This window comes from Orbicella faveolata, unplaced genomic scaffold (assembly GCF_042242905.1).
Source record: "Orbicella faveolata isolate gen_17 unplaced genomic scaffold, um_ofav_v1 contig_3, whole genome shotgun sequence".
Lineage (NCBI taxonomy): Eukaryota > Metazoa > Cnidaria > Anthozoa > Scleractinia > Merulinidae > Orbicella > Orbicella faveolata.
This window is the reverse complement of record NW_028301558.1, coordinates 9,467,818-9,492,337: the sequence shown is the minus strand read 5'-3', so window position 1 is coordinate 9,492,337 and position 24,520 is coordinate 9,467,818. Positions and strand designations below refer to the sequence as shown.

Sequence of the window (24,520 nt, the reverse complement as noted above, 5' to 3'; positions counted from 1 at the left end):
CAAGAGCAGGCTAATGAGAAAGCAGTGCCTCTTAAAGAAAATACACAAATCAACAGCTACCTTATTGAATTAGTCTTATCGTTGTGTGTTCAAACGAGAACGCGAAGTAATAAAGTCTGTGAACTACCCTTGCATCACTCACTTCCGTGCATCCAGATTGTAAAGTCAGTCTTTCAATCCTCAGAATGGAAACACGTTCATTTCTAAGATTCTGGTAACATTATATTTGTCCCTGTTCGGGTCTGCTTGTATAAAATGTACCCCCTTACTCATTTGCTTCACTGTACTCACAAGTAAGACAAGTTTTAGAAACCGTCGACTTAAGCGATCGCTGAACAGAAATTCTGCTCTGATTTAATTGCAAGCGACCACTCGTCATTCCCCAGTATGAATCCTATATGTGTCTTCATTTATTAGAAGACGTCCTAGCCTCTTTGAGCTCAGTCCAAATTATTGATATTGACCGGACAATTGCTAAGTCCCAGAGACATACGCGATCAATAATTAAATGGCATGTTTTAAAACACGATTAACAATGAATTTGTAATACTCTACTTAGAGGCTTTTTAGCTACCAAAGATTACAAAAGAAGGATAACCAATTTGAGATTAGCATATTCAGTGTGCAGTGACTCGTTTACTACACGTTTTCTAAAACGGTTGAGTAAGATCTTTTCCATGTATAGATTTCTGTATTGAAAAGTCATGAATTTTACTATCATAAATATCAGTCTTAAAAGGAGGAATAAGAGAATTTATAATAAGTTTTTGATTTCAGAGTAAGTGAACGTGAACACCGGGCTAGTAAGTTTGCGTGCCGTTGAAAAATAGTATGTCAAACCGACACGAAAGGTGTTTAATGGCTTCCACGGTTAGCCTTGCTCGCTTCTCAAGTCAGTGCATTAGTATGGGGAATCTGCCTTGTTCAATTCCAAACTGGAATTTGGTAGATTTATCGTTTTTGGTTTGCTATCGAGAATATTAATATGAACGTGACGCAAAACTCAAAAGCTAGCTTACATGTATTTGAATGTAGTAATCCCGATTGAAGTCCCTCGTTTGAAACAACGTCGTAAAAAGGTTTTATAAATTATAATCATGAGCTTTTCATGAAGGGAAAGACTTACAATGGAACTAAGATCTACTGAAAACAAATACTGTCATCAGCGGTTCGCGTCGTAAAGTAATATTTTGAATAAATTGGCTCAGTAATTGATATGAATAGTTTGCCAAAATGACTGCGTTTTCACCATAAAAACACACTCACTAGTCCAAGTTAGCCGGATGTGAATGGGGATGAAGCACTTTTTTCCATGAGTCGAATCATTTGTTCACAAATCGTGGGGTACAAACAGGAGTATTCTCTAAATTGACATGCGACAATATTTATTCTAATTAAAGTAGTATTTATAAATTAGATTCTCAGTTCTCAAGTGTATTTACTTGTATCTCAGTATATATCGGCTAGTCTGGTGTCTTCCGCTGTGAAAAAGTAATTTCATGGGACTTTGTGTGTAAGATTAACTGGACAGTAAGTTAAATTCTATGGGTAACTTAACGCGGAACATTTCGTTTTATTTTGATTTGCATGGGTCTCACGTTTCACATAATGTAACTAGGAGATGAAAAGGAAACGTGGTGTTTAGAAGCGGTTGCTATGGTTATTCTGACGTGGTAGACAAAATTGCAAGGCAGAAGAATCATCTTTACTCGTATATATCACCTCTTCGCATCGGAGTGCGTTCGTGAGCGGAAACGGCAACATCGTATAATATACTTTTTTCTGACATATCCTAAGCAGTTTTCATTTTTGAAGTTAGCATTTTCTATCCATCTATTTTCTGGCTTAATAAGTTTAATAGTACATCGAGCTAAAGCTGTTGGAAGGTTTATTCAAACACGCAGCAATGGCCAAAGTTTATTTCATCGCGACATTAATGATTCTACAAGGATTTTTCTTGTATGGTAAGTGGAACGTTTTAGTAGTGATTTTTATGGTTTAATTTTGAAAATCCATTGGTAAGAAAATGGGCGTGAAAATTTGGGAAAAAAACACTCAAGATTAAACCATGACGAAACCGAAACGCTCAGCGAAAGGACAGCAGGTGAAAACAATGACACCATTCTGCTAGTTTAAGACTAACTTTAGCATTCTGCAGTACTGAGACAAGTACACATGCGGGCTTAGTTTTCTTTGATTTGCCATTCCTTTCTTGAATGGCTGACACACCATGATACCAAACAATATTTACTACAGCAGTTATCAACATTGTGTAAGTTGTACAAAACGTAGCAGGCCACATACAGGTGTACGATAGTCGTCTATTTGGCCCAGGAAACATACAATATAGCAATCGGATCATTTCGAGCAAGCGTGCAACATCTAATCAAGCAATCTCGCTAACCAAAATCGAAGCAGTTGCCCATTCTGCTCGCATCAAAGTTACAGCTTTGTAAAACAGACACTTGATTTTCTTGGTCGTATCATCGATAGGACAAAATTAAAGTCGACGACTATAAATCTGTTCCTTGAAAGTGCTCTCTGTATTTCTGCAGTCTAATTATATCGGAAATCGATATTTTGTATGGTCCACGAAAATCGTGCCCGATTAATATGTTCCGAAAAATCACAAACAAAATTTTATGACCTGATTTTTTATATTAGTGTTTTGTTGAAGAATGTCGAACAATACCTAATTGATCTGACGAAATTTTATCATCTTCACTGTCAAGCTGGCTTACGAAACATTGCAAAATAAAGAGTCGCAGATTCCCTTGTCGAAATGGAAAGACTGTTTCCATAACAACTAGAGAAAACTCAATGTTTACTTTGGTTTACACGCGGTAACTAAGGAAAAATTAACAAAATGCCTTTTTCAACTGAACGCGCTCCTTCGGTTTACAAAAGAGACAATACGTTATTTATTCACACAAGAACAAAGCAACAACAACAACATAGCCTCAAGGTCTGTTAAGTTTATCATATAGGAGCCTTTTTAGGTGAATTTTTGCAATCTAATACCGTACCGAATACAGAGATTCCCTTTTCTTTCTGCTCCTCAAGAGACGAGAGGAACCTCTGCTCGTATCCGGTCGATCGTTTGAGCCGCAGTCCACAATCAAAAACGACTAAATTAAAAATACTGGCTTCTGACAAGGTTTAACCGGTTTTAACGATGCGCATGACAGAAAGGATTCAATTTTTGTTTGCGAGACAGTCGATAAAATCCGCTGCCTTCTTATTAGTTACAAAATTGAAATTGGCAACGTTGCATGGCTAAAATGGCTTCGTAACCCATTAAAATTCAAATATTTGGCCGATGAATAACTGGCGATCTTTGATTTTTACTTTTTACAGAGTTCCAGCAACTACTATTGCCGTGCGTGTTCAAAGACACGTTATTAAGTTTTTAATTATTCCAGAACAGTTCGTTTCTCTGTAGCAAGCATGCGTAAACGTTTCGCATGACAAAGCAAACTGCTCACGTTCATCAAGAGAAATAGGAAATCTAACGGCTATGAATCACCGAGCAGAGAGGGAATGTTAATCTCACACGGTAACAATCTAAAATATAAGTGTCGTTAAACAAGTACATTAAAGAAACCTAGAGCAAGATTCTCAAATCTGATTGGTCATTGACCATAGGTATAACAGCGCCTGTCGGGGCACGGCAAAATCTTTTACACGCCTCATTTTCACGCGCTGCGGAGAATGTTCATTGACGCTGATTGTATTCACTGGTAATGAAATATCCCTAATAGAGCGCTTTCTGATGACGTCACGGCAACCATATTGGTGTTCCGAAACGATGAAGCGCCGGCCGTGTTTTTTCATGCAAATAATTTCTTTTGTGGCAAAAAATTTGCATATATAGCTGCTACTCACGTGCTATACGCGAAAAACATTTTGATGAGCAACGAATAATAAAAATTAGCGGGGATAAACAACTTCTCTAGAACATCTTGACTTCATTCTCAATTTTAAATAACAAATCGTTAAGACCGATGCAGACACTGAATACACGGAATATTAACAATGTTTTTTCAATAATTGCGTTGTTCGGACCTTGTAAAAGTAAAAGCGCAACTCATAACAATTGCGATTGTAGGAAGATTGAACGCTTTAAAGTCTAGTTTTCACCTTTTCAATCTCTTCAACGCTTATGCTTATCTCGCGGCCCTCGCCACCAGCGCAGAAGCTTCTTATGGGACCGGGGTTATTCTTATGCTTATGCTTATGATTTCACTTCGATTCGGTACATGACATTTAACACGTGCATGTGCTAACCGTCGAAAAGTTTGTGCTCCATACGGCTGCCGAATTCTTTGTGAACGAAAGTCTTCTATATTTTGGAGACGGCAGAAATAATGTAGCATTCTTCATCGGCAAAATTCGACTTCGTTACCCGATAAAACGGGTAATTTTAGCTACTGCTCGAGGATTTGCAACCAACAAATCGACACAGAGTTTTCAGACGAATTTCTTCAGGATAACGAGACTGAAACATCGGTGAGTGGAAAAGCGGAATATTTACTCGCTATAGGCGAAGACAAAAAAAGTAAGCATATTGGAGTGACCTTCTCCTTAAAAACAGATTCTCATTACTGGTGCACGAGAAATAAATGAAGGCGAATAAGGAGAATACACGTGTCGCTAGTGAGTTTATCAATGCCGTGATGAGCAAAGATCCTGCGCGACCTTAACAACAGTCATACTCAATTCTTGCCAAAGTATTTCAAGCAGTTGTTTTACTTGCATGGGCCAGAAACTCAACAACTGATCGACTGTGAGCATTTAAATATTCGGCGTGTGGTTTCACTATTATTTTTCCAGTCACACTTAAACAATAAAGTATTCAGCTCGCATCCTTCCGTATATCTTACTTGCTTGTAACAATTTCACGCAATATATTTGACGAGTCAACAACGCGCCAGGCGTTAATACGCGCTGACATTTTGCCTTTGTAGGTATAACTCCTTTTCCTCCACAGAAATAACTCGGCTGGAGCGTCAACTTTAAAAAACATGAACTCTAAGCCTGAGCCTGTGATATGGTCACGTGAACTGGTCAGCGAATACCTCGTTTTGACAGGTGTCAATTGACCATAGCATGGATGTCCAATATCAAAAACGAACGCTGTAAACCAAGGCTGCATGCCTCTGTCGATCTATTAGCTGACATGTGGCCGTCATGTTGCGCGAAGACTTTATCATAGGGAGCACGCGCCCGCGATCCACGCCGCTAGCCATGTTGACCATGGAAAAAGAGATGCAAGGTTTTCTATTTCTATGCATGCATTTCGTTCTGTTTCTATGGTTATGGTGCTCCGCTTAGCGCCCTTCGGGTTGCCGGAGCTCTGCTAAAAGTGTAGTCAACATGCCTTTGAAAAGTCGTATATTCTTGCGTCGTTATTATTTTTTTTAGTCACGACGTGTTGTATCAAAAAGAATTGGTAGACAGGTTTCACTACGTGAGGGCAGTTGTTCTTCGAGTGCAATTTAGCATTACCCTGTGTACTAGACGGCTAAATAAAGCAACTCTTCAAACCTTTATTGTTGACTTATAGTTTCTCAAATCAATTGTTCGACATATTTTGCACCGATATCAGTGGCATAAATGTGCGCTATCCCAAAGTACCACTCTTCCTTATTGGATATTTCATTATCCAATGGCTTGCATGTTCTCTTCTAATTCATCAGTAGAGGATGGAGAATAACAAACAAATATTGGAGTAGAAAATTGAAAAAAAAAAAAAAAAAAAAAACCTGGTAAACAGCTGGAAAAGGGAAACTTTACATTTCAAGCTGCCAGTTCAACAGGAAAGTCACTTGATCACTCACAATTTCATGACCACAATATAGCGATGTTGAAATTGAAGTTCTTGTTCTTTCCTTGTCAGTATTCACCCACTGGTTGCGCGTAAGAGTCAAGATGAATTATAGATCAACGTTTGTTTTAGCTTCTTTTCACATTTTCACAGACCGTTGATCTAGAACTTTCGTTGGAAGTCCGAGCACGTTCGCAGAGCATCCCACTTTTTCAGTCAAGATTTAGCTCTTATGAATAGAGCAAGAGGTCTGTGTGGGAGAATCTTGACCGAGGTCGTGAGTACAGACCGAACGCGGTGAGTCCTGTACACGCGACCAAGACAATCAGAATACAGGAAAGCCGTTGTATATTCGAGGGTATTGCATCCAATCTTCTAATCACGCGCCGCGCGTATGTCGCATTCATGATTGTATACACACTCGCCTAAAGGCTCGTATGTGTACCGAGAAAATATAAGTGACTCGTGGAATATTCCACGGTATACCACGAAAGAGCGTTGCATAACTAATAGTTATATCGGATATGTTACCACTCGCACGATTTCTCAGTTGAAGACAGCTATACGTTTGTACAGCCGAGAGAAGATGCATTAAACAACGAAACTGGAACGTCTATGCCGTCTCTTATATATGAGGCTAGATGCCTTGACATTTTGTTAGACACTTGACATTGAGGATATTTTGAGAAACAGAATCAACTGAACGGAACAAATTGTAAAGATAGACAGAGTTGAGAAGGAATCGGTTAATTACAGATGTGTAAATGTCACTGAGTGCCGTGAATTTTGAGGGGAATTTTTGTTGTTACTTTTAGAAGTCTAACTAGCCATACTAATTTACTTGTAATTTTAGGTGAGACATCAACCTCTTTAATGAGCTCTCCTTCAGTAACTGGAAGTAATACACTAGTTACAACTGGAGAAGCCACTACAACTTTGGGAGGAACTGACACAACAGCAGCAGGCGGAGGTGGTGGAGCAACCGCCACAACAGCAATGGGAGGTGGTGGTGGTGGAACTGTTACAACCGCAGCTGGCGGAGGTGGAGGTGGAACAACCGTCACAACTGCGATGGGGGGTGGTGGTGGCGGTGGAACTGTTACAACAGCAGCAGGCGGAGGTGGTGGAGCAACCGTCACAACAGTGATGGGAGGTGGTGGTGGTGGTGGTGGTGGTGGAACTGTTACAACAGCAGCTGGCGGAGGTGGAGGTGGAACAACCGTCACAACTGCGATGGGGGGTGGTGGTGGCGGTGGAACTGTTACAACAGCAGCTGGCGGAGGTGGAGGTGGAACAACCGTCACAACTGCGATGGGGGGTGGTGGTGGCGGTGGAACTGTTACAACAGCAGCAGGCGGAGGTGGTGGAGCAACCGTCACAACAGCGATGGGAGGTGGTGGTGGTGGTGGAACTGTTACAACAGCAGCTGGCGGAGGTGGTGATGGAGCGACCGTCACAACAGCAATGGGAGGAGGTGGTGGTGGAACTGTCACAACAGCAGCTGGCGGAGGTGGTGGTGGAGCGACCGTCACAACAGCAATGGGAGGAGGTGGTGCTGGAACTATTACAACAGCAGCTGGCGGAGGTGGTGGTGGAGCGACCACCGCAACAGCATCAGGCGGGGCTGGAGGTGGAGCAACCTTCACAACAGCAGCTGGAGGGGGTGTTGGAGGAGCAAACTCTACAGTAGTACTAGGAGGAAATGTCACAACAGCAATGAGCGTTGGAGGAGGTGGAGGAACAGTCACAACAACAGTAGGCAGTGGTGGAATTTCTTCTTCAACAACTACCACAACGATAGCCGTTTCAAGTGCCGGTCCTGACAACAAAAAGCCAGGTAATGCTCGTTTCCGATCGTTTTAAGATTCTTTATAGCAAACTCATTCAGTGGAAAAGGTGGAAAAGTGCAAATCGGTTTGTGGTAGAACTGTTAAGATGCCTCTCTCTCTCCCTCCCTTAAAATGGACAGAGGAAACTTTCGTTAACCAGCCTTTTCCTATATTCAGGTGCGAGACTCAAGACAATCTCATAGTGTGCCTAACTTCCAATCCTGACTAGAACAGCGCCAAATTGAATTCGAAAAAGTCAGAAAGAAGAGAGAATTTTTTGTATTAAGATCCTTATGAAATCCAAGATCTTGTTTAAAGTCGATAGCTAATGACGTCAATTTTCGGTAAAACAAACTTTTGAAATATGGTTACCGCAGAAATGTCAAGTTACCAAACAATTGGGACAACAGACTGATGACAAAAAAATTTTAGGAAAAACCTTAGAGTTTGATCACTAAAGCTTTAAAGCTGCTTCATCAGCGCAGGCGCTGACCTCCCTCTCTCCCTCTCAGTTTTCTTTCGGCTTCAAGCGTGCAAGCGCCCACGTTTCGGGTACAGATAAGTTTAAGGTTAAGGTTAAGGTACAGATAAGGTTTGAAGGATACCGATTTCTTCTAAAAAGAAAACCTTAGCGCAAAGACTAGAGGAAGCCTTCCATCTCTTCCAATTCACTGTTGTACTACTCTCCACCATCCTCCACTCCTCCAGAGAGGAGGTTAGAGGGAGTAAGATTACTCTTCCTCCCACAATCCTCCACTCCTCTGGAGAAGAGGTTGGAAGGAGTAAGATTACTCTTCCTCCCACAATCCTCCACTCTTCTGGAGAAGAGGTTGGAAGGAGTAAGATTACTCTTTCTCCCACAATCCTCCACTCCTCTGGAGAAGAGGTTGGAAGGAGTAAGATTACTCTTCCTCCCACAATCCTCCACTCCTCTGGAGAAGAGGTTGGAAGGAGTAAGATTACTCTTTCTCCCACGATCCTCCACTCCTCTGGAGAAGAGGTTGGAAGGAGTAAGATTACTCTTTCTCCCACGATCCTCCACTCCTCTGGAGAAGAGGTTGGAAGGAGTAAGATTACTCTTCCTCCCACAATCCTCCACTCCTCTGGAGAAGAGGTTGGAGGGAGTAAGATTACTCTTTCTCCCAACATCCTCCACTCCTCCGGAGAGGAGGTTGGAGAGAGCAAGATTACTGTTCCTCCCACCATCCTCCACTCCTCCGGAGAGGAGGTTGGAGGGAGTAAGATTACCCTCCCTCCCACCATCCCAGGGTTAATTTATTGATATATTCAACTGAGTTAATGATTCCAAAAATCGTAATGAATAAGGTGTAAATGTTTTTGTTTTATTTTATTAACAGTGATATACGGTTTCATTGAATATTTTAGTCAATCAAATCTTGTGTTCAAACAAAGTAGAGCTCGGCCTTTTCTTTTAGCGGAGGTGAATGCGGTTGAAGCTCTTTTGTTGTCCCTTACTTTGCTTTTAAAATTAGTTTAATCCGATGAACATTCCTCATTCCTAAAGCAGAGGGCAATGCCACAAGAAAATCGTCAGAGTGAGATACCCCTACACGATCCCTTCTGCACAGTGATTTATCTTCCGCCTAAAATTCCCCATCGTCTTGCGGGGAAAAATTGTTCGGAGAGCATTAATTCCTGTTCTTAAAACCTCCTCTTCCCTAAATGAAGCAATCACGCGTCAGGAATAAATTTCTCCCATAATCCTCTACCTTCCTAGGGGGAGATTTGGGGGTAGCGTAAGTCAACCATAATCTCTCACCGTCTTTTTTTAAAATTCAGAAGAGTTAATACTATAAGTAAAACCCTCCCAAAGTAATATTTTCTTAAAGATGGTTAAGGTTAAAGACCTGGCTTGAAGACTAGACTTCATATTTATGCCCACAGTGTAGTCTAGACTTACCGAGGCTTCTTAACCCCTACCCTCTCGGAGAAAAGTACTTTGGAAGGAAGTTTAACTTATATTACAACCCCTTTTGTACTTTAAAGGCGAGCGGAAGATTATGGATGAGATTTAAACTTCCTCTCCAAATATCCTTCCTAGAGAAGTAGAGGATTATGGACGACATTTAATCCTCCTTCGCGATTGTTTCATTCAGGGAAGTGCAGGTTTTGGGGGACAGGAATTAAGGCTCTTCGAATAATCTTCCCCTGTAAGATGATGAGGGATTTTAGAGAGAAGATAAACTACTGTGCACAATGGCTCGTTTAGGGGTATCTCACTCTGACGATTTTCTTTGGAATTGCCCTCTGCTTTGAGAATGAGGAATGTTCATTGGAGTAAACTAAATTTAAATACAAAGTAAAGGACAACGACACAGGTTTAACCGAGAAGTCACTGCACGAAAATTAATATTCCTGGATGCTTAATCACCATATACAGTCAACTCTCGCCTTGCGGACACTCCGCTATTACGGACGCTCGCCATTAGGGACAAAATCCAGATCCTCGGCGAAAGCTATGGAGGTTTGACTGAAAATAACTTCCCCTGTTGCGAAATCTTGCTATTACGGAATTACGGACACTTTTGTGCTACCAAAATGACAGTCTTATTCGGTTTTGACTCTCGATAAAGCGGACACCACATACAAGTGTAGAGTTAAATTTTTATTGAATAATAAGCAAATTAGACAACCTAATTAGTCCTGCAAGGGCAAAAGCTTTTTCTGGGTGAATTAAAATTGTTGTTTTGATTTTTGTATAATTATAATTTCTTTCTTTCCTAATTCAGGTTCAATAGTAATTCTGATATTAAGAGTTACAATTGATTGCAGTGGAGACAGATTGATGGCCTTAAACGTCAGCTTGCAGACCGACGTGAGTAAAAGCAAAACCGTACTTCAATAGATCCAACACAACAACATGGAATCCTCGCACGTTATTACCGTTTTTAAACATTCAATTAAACATTTTGGTCTCAAAGAGAGCGAGTTTTGCACAATTACGTCTGGAAATGGGTGTAGCACAGAATTAAACATTTGTCATTAATTACTATTATATTTCACTTAAATCTATGTGTAAGGGTGTACCGCTGGGTCACTGAAGCCTTTACCCTATACTTGACCATGAACAACTTAATGTTGCTACCCTATCTATTATGGAACCCCGGGTAATTAAAGAATCCCGTTTTACACTAATTACTTAAGACTAATTACTAAATTACTATACCAAAGCTGTCTACTTTCTAAACACTGTGAGAGACTAACCTGCCTTTAAACCATACCTTTCAAAGCAGCACCTACTCATATAGCTTATCAGTGGCGGATTAGGGGAGGAGCACGGAGAGCCCATGCAACCTCCCCTTTATTCTGGGAAAAAAAAATCGCAGAAGGAAGAAAACCCGACATGGCAAGCAAATAAAACCGGGACCTCCCCGCCCCCCTGCCTTCTTAGCTCAAGGTCTGGATCCGCCGCTGCTTATATATGGGAGTACCCCTTCCCCGGGCTTTCCTGAAATCAGTAGTTAAGTGTAACAACTGGAAATATTCCTCAGGCATGAAATCTGGGCTAGCTCAGTTCTTTAGTTTTCAGAGAGGATATGAGAGATCTCAGTTCTGAAATCAAGTGCAGTCTGACGAATATCAGGGATTCTACGACCTCCTCGTGTCTGAAAAATGGCTAGCTTAGTTTTTTGCTCACCAAATATAGGGTACGGAAACTTAAGTCTGAAAAACAATGAGGATTTCCAATTCCAGAAAGGGCATTACTATGATTGTAAAAAGGGTTAATTGACGTAAATGTGCCTTCCACCCCCTCCCCTCACCTCCGCGCACCCAAAACAGTAGCTATTCACCTGTAATACGTTGTCCTCTCTCTCTCTCTCTCTCTCTCTCTCTCTCTCTCTCTCTCTCTCTCCTTTTTAGATCAAAACCGTATACACAGGCGAAGGATTCCCGATCAAGTCCGTGATAACACAGAGTATTAGCTGCCAGTCGCCTTTAAATATCACTTTACAACTGTCGTTTTACACCGGAATTCCGTCAGGAAAAACCATTAAAGGGGTGTTTCAGGCCGCACTCAAGAACGGAAAGATTACTAATTTAACAGAAAGTAACACAATCTACACCATCACGTTTACTGGTAAGTGAAGAAAACAAAAATACGTATTCAGTAGATCCTCTTGCAGTTGGTCGATTTAAGTTCACTTACTCTTGGGTAGCCATTGAATCTGTTTCGGTCAGCCACTGAGAGGTACAAAGTAGGCCTGAGGAGGAGAGAAGATTCCGAGGAAGATCATTTACGCGACTACTTAAAATAGAGTGAATCGAAGAGGCGGATGGCAGATGGCCGAGTAGTTTAGGGCGCTCTTCCCTACCAATACCTGGAATTCACTGTTTCCCTTGGTCTTTTGGTCTGCCAATTGGGGCCAGCCGTTAAGTGCTTAATGTTCTATTTGCAATATTCCTTTCCCCAATTAGTTAATTTATTTTATCATTTATTTAACGTTCTCATACAAGAACGGTCGTTACAAGAAACGCGTATTCCGTTGATCCTTAACCACGTTTGGATATGTTTAAATCAATCACATAAATACGCAACAATTATGCGACTGGCTTGGGAATAATTAGCCAACGAATATCGCATGGCCAGACATGGACAGTTAATTCTAGCATAGGAGGATAAATTGTCCTTAACAAACAAGTGTTGCTCAAATGTTTTGCTTTTGGTCTGCCAATAGGGGCAAAATTTAATTGTTGTGTTGAGGCAATTTCCAACAATCTCCGGTAATTCACCCGAAACCAATTTCGTGGGGCTTTTTTTTTTTCGTGACTTAAGTAGTTTTCCAATGCTAATGATATTGCTATTGCTATTGCCACTGCCACTGCTAAGGTTAAGGTTACGGTTAAGGTTAAGGTTAAGGTGAAGGTGAAGGTGAAGGTGAAGGTGAAGGTGAAGGTGAAGGTGAAGGTGAAGGTTAAGGTGAAGGTGAAGGTGAAGATGAAGGTGAAGGCTAAGGCTAATGTTGATGCTAATGCTAATGCTTATGCTAATGCTATTGCTACTGCTAAGGCTAATGCTAATGCTAATGCTAATGCCCATGCCCATGCTGATACTAAAAGGATTATGATTGAATTAGTTTACTTGTTGGCCCTTTCAGTTGTCTTAGTAATGCCAAGAATTACTGACCACAAAAAAATAAACAAACAAGCAAAACAAAAATGCATCCACTAAAAGTACTAATTATCTTTTTTTTAATCTTGGTCTGTCATGTTTTAGGAGTCACTTTAGAATACAAACCAAAAGACGGGCAATGCCAAGCCGTCTGCTGTGGAGCAGGCGGAGAATTAACTGTAGAGAGGAAGTGCACTCCGACAGACATGTGTGAAGGAATTGAATCTAACGAAAAACAGGAGGATGGACATTGCCCGGGAGAATCTAAAGGAACTTGCCCCGATACATGCGACGACGAAGGTGAGCTTTGCAGATTTGTTTGTCTGCCTCGCTATCTGCTGACTGTTGGTGACGTCTTGGTCCACATCTCCTAGTATTTAGAATCATTCAATCCGGTCAGTCGTAAAACATAGACTGCAGACTGCAGACTACAGACTGCAGACTGCAGACTGCAGAACGGGGAGAAATTCAGACTGAGGGTAAAATGCAAACTGCAGACCAGGCTAAAATCGCAGTGAAATTCTGGACTACGGTTAGGCTGAATATCACTCTGGTTAGCCTGAATATCACTCAGCTTAGACTGAATGTCACTCAGGTTAGACTGAATATCACTCAGGTTAGACTGAATATCACTCAGGTTAGACTGAATATCACTCAGCTTTGACTGAATATCGCTCAGCTTTGACTGAATATCACTCTGGTTAGACTAAATATCACTCAGTTTAGCTTGAATACCACTCAGCTTTGACTGAATGTCACTCCGGTTAGACTGAATATCACTCAGGTTAGACTGAATATCACTCAGGTTAGACTGAATATCGCTCAGCTTTGACTGAATATCACTCAGGTTAGCCTGAATATCACTCAGCTTTGACTGAATATCGCTCAGCTTTGACTGAATATCACTCTGGTTAGACTAAATATCACTCAGTTTAGCTTGAATACCACTCAGCTTTGAATGAATGTCACTCCGGTTAGACTGAATATCACTCAGGTTAGACTGAATATCACTCAGGTTAGACTGAATATCGCTCAGCTTTGACTGAATATCACTCAGGTTAGCCTGAATATCACTCAGCTTTGACTGAATATCACTCCGGTTAGACTGAATATCACTCAGGTTAGACTGAATATCACTCAGATTAGACTGAATATCGCTCAGCTTTGACTGAATATCACTCAGGTTAGCCTGAATATCACTCAGGTTAGACTGAATATCACTCCGGTTAGACTGAATATCACTCAGGTTAGACTGAATATCGCTCAGCTTTGACTGAATATCACTTCGGTTAGCCTAAATAGCACTCCGGTTGGCCTGTTTACGGTTAGCTCTCAATGATGGAAATGGTCGGTAACACGATTCATTTGAAAATTCTACAGTCTGCAGTCTGCATTTTACCCTCAGTCTACGTTTTAACCCTAATCTACAGTCTGCGTTTTACAGTCTGACCGATATTCAATCGTCTGGTATGACTTTATAGGGTTTTCTATCATACCTTTATTTTTGTGTTGTCGATGGGGCCTACCGGTTAAACACAAAGTCTGAGGTATGAAACATGCCAACTCAACGGCCAATTGTACGGTTTCCTTTACCATTGTTCGAAAATAGTTTGTCTGACAAAATGGGGATAACCAATTAATTTTTACTTTTATATTAAGGATCCGGAGGTATCCACAACTCACCAAACTATGCTTTGGTTACTCTGCTGGCGATCGCAACGTTCACAAAGTAAGTAACATAGTAAAAAGAAAATTAAAAAGAAGACTAATTACTGAAACTTTTTCTTTATGAATATCTTGAAGCTAAACTCAGAGTCGACCAGGGAGGTATTGAAATACAAATACAACCATAATTGCATCAATATACTCAGTACGTATTCTCCAAATATATTTTAAAAAGTTTCCCCCAAAAAAACCAAACTATATGCATGTAACTTACTTTATACCAGCAATTGCAAGAAAAATGATAAATCAATCACTCGTATTATTATTTGAACTCAAAAATGTCCCCTACACACATTTTAAACAGTTATCTGGCAAAACCCCAATTCGAGCCAACCGACGAGAAAACTTTAAAATTAGCCAATCAGGATACTACATGGCGTAATTTTTGTCTGTCATTAACACTCTGTCAATATTGCAATTTATATTAGTGTCATCATAATAATAAGGATCTTTTGGATCTGACAACTTGAGTTTCATTATTTCACAGTTTTTAAAGGGAAATGGTTAAGAACCCGGGAAACATCAAAGGGGCAAACAAAGATGCCAAGATTTATGTTGGAAGGTCCACCTCCGTGCACAATCTTTTGTTTTGCGCTCATACACTATGCATGAATTACATCAAGTTACATCAACATCAACGACAACATCTTTATTTATCCCTTCCTTTTTATGAATTAAATTACATAGTACCATAATAATTAAATTAAATTAGGGTAACTGACAACCTGAAATAACCTGAAATAGTTAAAATTGCCAGGTTGCCAGCTAATTACATATATATTACAAGTTGTAGTCGTTAGCTAATTACGTAACCAAAACATTTCCATTGGCTAGTTCCTCAGCACGGAGTAAACAACTATTGTGGTTTTGTCGAGTTTCATAACCATTCCCCTCCATTGACTATGATTATTTCTGCATGACGACTCAAGCCAAGTGAAATAAATAATAGAGCAACGAAATGGACTTAAATTATAGAGTGACAGCAAGAAATAAGATACATATTTAAAGGTCATCTTTCTCGTCTGTTACTTTTTTTTACTACAAAAACCATAGAAAGAGCCAGGTCTTTTAACTAAAAATGCTTCTTATAACTCATGTTTGTCTGGTTTATCGAAGAATAATTGCAATAATTATGTCTCTTTATTTTGCCTCCTTGAATGCAAAATTGCCTTGCGTTTAGAGGCATTTGTAAGGATCGACGCGTATCACAACTTTGATTCGTTTTAACAATTTAACATTTCACAATTAACGATTTTTGTCCTCATCATTTGCTCCACAGAACGAAATTCTTTTAAAGGACCAAGTATGGAAACAAACTAAAGCCTTGCAAAAGAACAGTTGAAACACAAGATTGATCAGGTGGAACGAATACATCTTACAAAAGAGTAGCCAAAGGTGTACCAGGTTTCGTGCAACACTCCTTAATTCTGGATTCCTTTCAAAAAGGGGAGACTCGAGATATTAGTAAGGGTGATACAGTAGAAGAACGTTAGCAAGTTATCTTTAAAACATCGTCTTTTAGTCAAAGCACATCAGGGATTGCCGGTTGATTGATCTTCAACTAAGGTCAAAATACTAACGGTTTTAGAGTGTACAGTCATGTATTCTGCACGGCAAATAACGCATGTTATCTCTAGTTAGCACACTAGAAGTATTAACTTGTTATTAAAAGTTGATTAAAATGTAAATTAGAGCAGGCAATTTTATATCTAAGTAACCAAAAATGTGTCAGATTAAAATGTAGATTAGTTCAGTTAATTTTAAATCTAAGTAAACAAAAGTGTGTGAGATTTAAATGTAGATTACTGAGAGCAGTTAATTTTATATCTAAGTACCATAAATGTGTAAATCTATGCATTGCAAATTCATTCATGAAGCAAGATGGGGTCGACATGAGTGATGAGTAATGAAGGCGAACGGATTTCGTCAGTTTACAAGATGATTAACTAACACCTGACAAAATCTTGTGATAAACCCCGGCAGTATTTTTGCTGACAACTGGGAAACTGCCACGTTTTGTAGTGTAAGAGTTTCCCACTCAAGCCTGCGATGAAATTATTTCAAGAAACGTTGACGCATAAAAGGGTTAAGCTTACGCTAGTATAAAGAAAATCAGTTGTTTTTATTATTTTCTTATGTCGAATACTACTCATCGCATAAAAGATCTTTTGGTACGTTACAGTGTATAGATTTTTTGGAAAATTTTCCGCCTATACCTGGTGTAGGCTTAAGTTGTTTATCCGACGTTTCTTTTTGCTTTTTCACATAGCTGTTCGCTATTTTAGTTTTTCCTTCAGGATGAAGAAATATCATTAATTGTTCCACACTGTACTTACTGAGAGAACGTATCTCATTTCAGTACTCGATGTAAACAGGTAAATTTGTACTAGAATATTATATTACCCTACATGTATCACCCACTGAACATTTTGTAAAACATTAAAAGCTCAGATATCCATTTAATAAAAGAGTGTGTACAAGTGAAGACATGAATGCAATCACGTCCTCAAAAAAAAATGTGTGTCTTAACATAAACCTGCTATACTGCTTGAAGGTTGTTTTGCATCATAATTGATGGCTGCAAATGAACGCTGTAGCCGCGCTAAGAATTGACTTTCAACAGCCTCCATATAGCCTAAATCAAGCTGTACGTAGTAATGGGTTGTCATGCAAGACGCGCCTCGAAAATTGTTTGTATTGTTTTTGCTTTTTTACTGGACATTTGAGAACACTCGCCTGCGGCTCGTGTTTTCTACATTTACCTCGTGTTCTCAAATGCCCGTCGTGTTTTATCACAGTATAATTCACGGCTTAGGCTTCTTTGTTTGTTAAAGTTTTCGGAAAATCCGAGCGCTTTTACGACGAAATTCTCATCTGCCCTACCTAAGCCAACAAGCAGTATAAACGAGAAGAAAAATGCTGTTTATTGTCTATAAATACATCTCATCGTCCCGAAGATATTCACGTTTAACAAATATATCAAATTCAAGAGGTAATAGCGTCATAAACTCAACCTATTTTAGATCAGATATGACAAAAAAATATCCCAACCAATTTGCATTAGAAATGTTTGTTTGAAATTATGTTGAGGAAGACTCTTCTAGGTGGGTTTCACAATATGAGCGTAACAATTTTGTTCACTTAGTAACATACTGGGTTTCAGATGTTAAAAGAATTTCTGACCATTTACGTGTTCCATAATCCGTTCCATGTTTATATTCTCCAATGATATGCCTCATCTGCACGATCTGGCAGCCATATAAAGGTGTAAGGTCAAGTTCTTGACCTGGTTTAATTATCACTGACATATTGGAAACAAGTTGTGGGGGTCAACAAAGGAATGAGTTGCCATGGGAACGAAATTTTGCGATAGTCGTTTCTCTCTTTTGTCTTGAAGAGAAGTCGAGAATAGTGATAGACTAATGTTAGGTTTACCATAATTTTCAAATTTCCTAATCTAGAATTCCGCTGAGTATTTACAAACCTATTCATATCATGTATGGCATTGGCCTGCGAACGCAGACGTATTTTCAGCTGTAATCCAGAAATACGCCGGTCTGCGTTCCCAGCCTAACAAAATATCTATAATAGCCTTTTATTTTAAAATCCATGAAGTCTGATGTTGATCAATAAAACTTGATCACGAAGGGGTACTATTATATCTTTAATTATGTGGCATTTCTCAAATTTTGATTTCAGAATAAGTGTCCGTGTGCCAATCTGTTTGTGAGGCAATTTGTAGTGATCGTGAAGAGAGTGAGTTAGTGCGTGCTACGGCATCATCAGATTAAAAAAGAAGACGAAAAGACTTCATGGCTTGCTGGCCACCATTGGCTCATTTGCTTTCTGGATATATCGCTGTCCCATATATATAGGTGATATCGCAATAATGACTTACAACTTCAGACAAACTCAAACGAAACAAAGAAATCAAAAATAACATGGAAGGGCACGACTGGAGAAATCAAAACAGATTGGATTATGGATTAGGGTAAACTTGAAAAGCCAAGTCCCGACTTTTTTTCTGGTTTAGGTCAATTTATAAGTGTTACAAATGTTAAACTTGTTGAACTGAAATCGTCATTCTTAAAATCTCGTCGGCAGTTTGCTAATGATAAGACAGCTGCTGACCCCATTGACGTTTAGAATTCTTAGTTAGCAAAATTGAACAGAATGAAGTAAGATACAGTGGTGTGGCCCCCTTAATTACAGCCTGAGTTTCATTACTATTCAGTGCAGAGACTCTTGTTTTCGTGTAAGCACTCAGCCAGAACATGAAAAAGGTTAAGCGTTCCGAACATTATTTCACATTCTACTGACGTGCCGAACATGGAAATCAGTTGCAAATCACGTCGTTTTTCGTAAAGAGCTCAGACAAAACAATGCCTCAGACGCATGTGTGGGCCTTCAGAAAGGAAAACGAGGGCGAGATGGAACTAGCTAGCGCGAATGTCGAAATTCATTCCGAACTCTCTGTTACTCACGAGTTGACCAGGACTCTCGACATAGGATTGCTCACCGCCTGAAAGCAAAGCACCAGGTTTTAAAAGTCGTAGTCGGCGAACTCGCACTTAGTCTGGTACTTCTTATCTCTTTCTATTGTATCAAGAGACTTCAACTGGAACGGTGTAATTGCATTTGAATAAGATTGTTTTTTAATAAGTTTGCTGTTCAAAAAAAAAAAAAAAAATGTTCAAATGTTGTTGTTTATAGAGGTCAATGCGCTTAGCTACACCTAGCTAGTTCACAGTCATGCCACTTAACCTGACAGAAACAAATATATCAACTACACATAATAGGGTTAAAAATCCCAACTGGCGGGAGGCAGACCAGTTGGCTATTTACAAACATGACCGAGGAGTTGAACTAGGGTCTACCGAGAAACAACTCCAGCTTAGTGGTGAGAGCGGGACTTTAACCCGCGGCCTCCGGATTTCAAGTTCAGCGCCCTAACCACTCGGCCACACTGTTTGCCTTGCACAGTTTACCTTTCATTTTTGGAATTTTGTCTATATTTCCGGCATTTTAAGTTAGAATTGTGGAGGGAGATGAAAACCGTTTTGAAAAATTCATTTTTTTCACAATTACCAAGCTAAGGCGTTCAAGGCATAAAACAGATCAAATTATCTGCATGTTCTCATAGCCTGTAAATTGTAATTTTTCACTTGGTTAGTATGAATCAAAGTTCTCAAAAAGTTCTTTTAGTTATGTCTTTACATTATATCTTAAGTAGTCTGGTATTTTCAACTTTGTGGACATAATTCCTGGGACTTTGTGCAGGAGTAATCAAGCTTAGATATTTAGCTACGTGATACAGCAAAAAGAACAAAGAGTAGCCTAAGGGATATAACGGTGTTTAGTGGCGATCGCTATGGTTACAAGGGGGTGATTGGAGAAATTGAAAGGTCAATAAATCATCCTTTACCCTCACTTCGCTTTCGCATGTGTTCGTGAGTGCAACCAGTAAGTTTTTTTTTTTATTCCCTCCCCCACTAAATCTCACAAGCAATCTAAAATTCCATTTTCTGGTTATCTTCTCGTCAGCAGAGTCTGGAGTGAAATTTTTTGGAGAGGTATCTTGAAAGCGACCACGTTTGCAACGAGTGGCGACATGGCAACATTTTATCTCATGGCGACATTGATCATGATGATCCTTCAAGGATTGCTCTTCTCGTATGGTAAGTGAAACGTTTTGGTATCTGTCTATTTTGTTTCGGCCGTCTTTCGGTAATGATAAGCACTGTCGAGCAATTAAAAGAAGCCTTCAGTGAAAAAGCAGCGTAGAAAAGTGAAGTCTTCTTTGCAAGTTGAATATTCATAGTGATAGGGTAGACAGCCGGTCAATGCCACACTTAAACAAGACAAAACGCACGTTTCTGTTTGCATGGTTACAAGTAAAGCACACGATACTCACCCTAAGCATTCCTAAGAATAGTGGGAATGGGATTCAGGGTTTTCCTTAGTTGTTCATCGATTAGTTTATTATTTGTTGTTCTGGGATAGCTCGAATGCTGATACCTCCGCAGATTGAACACTTTAAACAGAAGTCCAGATCAATGTTACTTTAGTAAATGTGCCGGTCGTCTGTTTGGAGAGAGAAACACTGTAATGGTTGGACACAATTTCCAGCTCGTGTGGGTATGATTTACTACATCAGTTCCGCCATCCAAGAGCTGATTTTAAGAACAACTCGAAACAGTTTCCCACTGAGCCCAGCTTACAGTTACATCATTGTGAATGACACTTCAAGAGTTATCATCTGAGTCTTTTTGTTTGACCAAAACTTGCAGTTTGCCGGCCATAAAACAGTTGCTTGAAAGAATACTCTATACTTCTGCAATTGCAAAATACATTGGAAATTACGCAATGAAGGCATAGACCATGTACAACGCAACTGATTTATTTATTCCTGAATTTATTCTGAATAAGGTTATGCTCGTTAAATCTCGGACAATATTTACATTCGCTGACAAAATGTGATCAGCTCGTTTCAATAGATCAGAAAATTGTAGCATCTGCTAGATCTCTTGTAGATACGTTGCTTTCTGAAAAACAACTGAAGAATACAATGTTTATTTTAGTTTACAGTTGGTAACCAAGGAAAAGGTTAAGAGATGTGCTCCTCGGTTTACAGAAGAAGCGATGCGGCACGCTTAATTTATTCACAGCTATTCAAAACAATCTTATTAACTGTCTCATTATGGAATGGACTTTTCAGCTGAATTAACCACAATCTGAAAAGTATAAATGTAAACATCTATCTCGGCCAGTCTATCACGGTAAGCAAATCATATACGACATTGACCGCACAAGTCTTTTGGAAGGGCTTTCTCGACTTGTTTGAGTCGATAATTGAAATAAGTGATCACGTGAAGGTCAGACTGATCATCGTTTTCATTCTGTTTGGACTTTGTGCTCACGATCATGCACTATTCAATTCAGTCTTTAAAAAAACCAAAACCTTTTAACGAAAACATCGTCTCCGCTCGGGTAGCCAATCACTGCACAGGATTTTTTTCACCATGCCTACTCATTGAGCAACAGTAGTATCATAGCAGACTGATAAGCGATCAAACAATTTCAAATTTTTGAATTCAGTATCAATTTAGAACCCGTAAAAATATATCTTTTGATCATCTAAACCCAGTTGTGAAGGAAAAATTAATTTTTCTCAAGTAAGGCAAGATTTAAGTGTCCTTGTGAGGTATTTGGAACAGAGTGCGGCATGACACGGAGATAAGAGTTAGTGCGCGCATGTCAGATTCAAAAGGAAGTTAAAATTAAAGAAATTCATGGATGGTCTACCACAACTGGCTTATTTGTTTTGAAGATACATTATTTAACAAATAAAGAAGCTTGAGCCGTGTATTACACTGTGATAAAACACGACGGGCATTTGAGAACACTAGGGAAATGTAGAAAACACGAGCCGCAGGCGAGTGTTTTCTACATCTCTCGAGTGTTCGCAAATGTCCGGAGTGTTTAATCACAGTGTAATACACGGCTTAGGCTTCTTTATTTGTTAAATAATGTATCCACAAATAAAACAATAAAACACGCTTTGTTTTATACTCTGATAACACATGGGTTTTGACCAATCAGAGCACGCAATGTCGAATATACTGACTGATTTTACGAATGTAAAATGAAGTTTTGAAAGCTCGTGAGTTTCGGAATCATTTCTGGCTGAAACATTTTCGGTACCTAGTACTTTTTCTCTTCAGAAGTCCATGGTTGATCGTTTTGGCTTTCTGTCATTGTAAAAAACAAATGGACGCCAACTTTATGCGTCTGTGCTCTTATCGATGATAAATTGTGTCATATAATATTGTCAAAGTACAGTAAAAACCCGCTTGTAAGAACCTAGTGGTTTAAGAACCTACTGGCAGAAACTTAGCATTTCTATATGGAAAAATGTACGAATCTGTTTAACCAAGCAAAATGAAGTAGTTTCTTATATGTGGGTTACAGTCAATTTATGATAAACATTTGAACTAAGGAGGGTGACTTTGAGATGGCAAATTTATATTACAAGAAAATATACAGTTGTTAGTAAATACTGTATATTCAAGAACCAAAGCCAAGTTTATTTATTTTTCAACAGCTATATATCCTTCGTAGAAATTAAGAACCTAATAAAAAAGCCTACTCAGCCTAAATTGCCAATAACTACCTCAAAATACAAGAACCTATTTTGCCAGACTTCAAAAAACATTGTAGCTTCTTACACGCGGATTTTTACTGTAGTTTGTGGATCCACTCCGCTACGCCTCGAGTATGCATACTCTGCATAATGGTCACGTTACTACGCTCGTCGACTGCAGTGCGGTTTGGGAAAAAAGCTGTAAAGTTTCAGTTGCTATTGATAATGGACAAGACGGTTTCTTTTAGTGCTGTACACTGAAAATATAAATATAAATTTGCGAGAAGCTCGCGACAAGTGTACAACAAGAATTATTTCTCTTAAATATATCCCATATAAACTTCGAATGCAGGGGTGAAGGTTTCATTTGAACGAGACATTTGCATCTTACACGTAATCTATCCCTAATTTTAGATGCATCTTCTACATCCACTTCAAGTAGCAGTGTTGTACCCTCGACAACAGGTAAGAGTCATTTAGTAACAGTGTTGTAAACGAAACAAAAAACATGCGAGACTCGTTTAGTAGCAGTGTTGTAATAAAAAAAATCATCCAAGGTTTTTTTTGGTAGCATTGTTGTAATAAAAAAACACATGCAAGACTCGTTTAGTAGCACTGAGTGTTGTAACCAAAAAAAAAAAACAAAAAAACATGCAGGGTTCGTTTAGTACAGTGTTGTAATCCAAAAACCATGCAAGGTTCATTTAGTAGCAGTGTTGCCAGGCGGTGTTGTAACCCAAAAAAAAATTAACGACATCAAGGTTTGTTTAGTAGCAGTGTTGTACCCAAAAAACATCCAAGGTTCTTTTGGTAGCAGTGTTGCAACCAAAACAAAAAAAAAACCATCCGATGCTCGTTTAGTAGCAGTGTTTTAACCAAAAAATAAATGCAAGGTTCATTTAGTAGCAGTGCTGTAATAATAATAATAATAATAATAATAATAATAATAATAATAATAAAAAGAAACATGCAAGGTTTGTTTAGTAGCAGTGTTGTAACCAAAAAATAAATGCAAGGTTCATTTAGTTGCAGTGCTGAAATAATAATAAAAAAAGAAACGTGCAAGGCTCGTTTAGTAGCAGTGTTGTAACCAAAAAATAAATGCAAGGTTTATTTAGTAGCAGTACTGTAATAATAATAATAATAATAATAATAATAATAATAATAATAATAATAATAAAAAAGAAACATGCAAGGTTTGTTTAGTAGCGTTGTTGTCACCAAAAAAAAAAAAAAAAAAAAACATTCAAGGTTCATTTAGTAGCAGTGTTGCAACCGAAAAAAAAAATCAAGGTTTATTTACTAGTGGTGCTGTAACCAAAAAACATGCAAGCTTCATTGAGAAGCAATATTTCAAGTGTTGCAGTGTTGTAAGATTTTTCACACCTAACCTATCCCTAACTTTAGATGAATCTTCAAGCACCACGATGACAGAAATGTCTACCACACCCGCCCAAATAACATCCACTCCAAGTAGCAGTGTTGTGGCCTCAACACCAGGTGAGACTCACTTAGTAGCAGTGTTGTAACACAAAAAAAAAAACCTGCAAGGTTTCGTTTAGTAGCAAGGTTTCAATTAGTAGCAACGCTGAAACCAAAAAAAAGCGCTATGACAACGCAAGGTCCGTTTAGTAGCACTGAGTGTTGTAACCAAAAACAAAAACATGTAAGGTTCGTTTAGTAGCAGTGTTGCTACCGAAAAAAAAATGTAAGGTTCGTTTTGGTAGCAAAGTTGTAACCAAAAAACATGTAAAGTTCGTTTTGTACCCGCGTTTTAATAGACAAAAAAACATGCAAGGTTTGTTTAATAGTAGTGTTGTAACCAAAAAACATGCAAGGTTCGTTTAGTAGCAGTGTTTTCGTTG

The 24,520-nt window shown here is 39.1% G+C and overlaps 2 protein-coding genes across 3 annotated transcripts in view; both read left to right on the top strand.

Annotated features, from left to right (window-relative positions):
• The first annotated feature begins 1,678 nt into the window (after positions 1-1,678).
• Positions 1,679-16,997, top strand: LOC110069506 (uncharacterized). The gene is made up of 7 exons (XM_089298012.1): positions 1,679-1,964; positions 6,681-7,664; positions 10,407-10,492; positions 11,539-11,755; positions 12,893-13,087; positions 14,447-14,516; positions 15,792-16,997. Exons 1-7 carry the CDS (start codon positions 1,907-1,909, stop codon positions 15,805-15,807), a joined length of 1,626 nt encoding a protein of 541 aa, XP_089154138.1. The 5' UTR covers positions 1,679-1,906; the 3' UTR covers positions 15,808-16,997.
• A 2,913-nt stretch (positions 16,998-19,910) lies between these two features.
• Positions 19,911-24,520, top strand: part of LOC110069503 (uncharacterized) — a 66,672-nt gene continuing 62,062 nt past the window's right edge. For both annotated transcript variants that reach the window (XM_089298008.1, XM_089298009.1), the window contains exons 1-4: positions 19,911-19,975; positions 20,060-20,190; positions 23,070-23,120; positions 24,063-24,155. In XM_089298008.1, coding sequence (XP_089154134.1) covers positions 20,124-20,190; positions 23,070-23,120; positions 24,063-24,155 — 211 coding nt within the window. In that variant the 5' untranslated portion in view covers positions 19,911-19,975; positions 20,060-20,123. The remainder of the gene's footprint in view (positions 19,976-20,059; positions 20,191-23,069; positions 23,121-24,062; positions 24,156-24,520) is intronic.

What these genes read in the sequence shown, in the direction of transcription:
- LOC110069506 (XM_089298012.1), top strand. Translation starts at nt 1,907, where the DNA reads ATGGCCAAAGTTTATTTCATCGCGACATTAATGATTCTACAAGGATTT. An exon ending in ACGTCAGCTTGCAGACCGAC is followed by an intron (nt 10,493 to 11,538) that starts GTGAGTAAAAGC and finishes TCTCCTTTTTAG; the next exon opens with ATCAAAACCGTATACACAGG. An exon ending in CTACACCATCACGTTTACTG is followed by an intron (nt 11,756 to 12,892) that starts GTAAGTGAAGAA and finishes GTCATGTTTTAG; the next exon opens with GAGTCACTTTAGAATACAAA.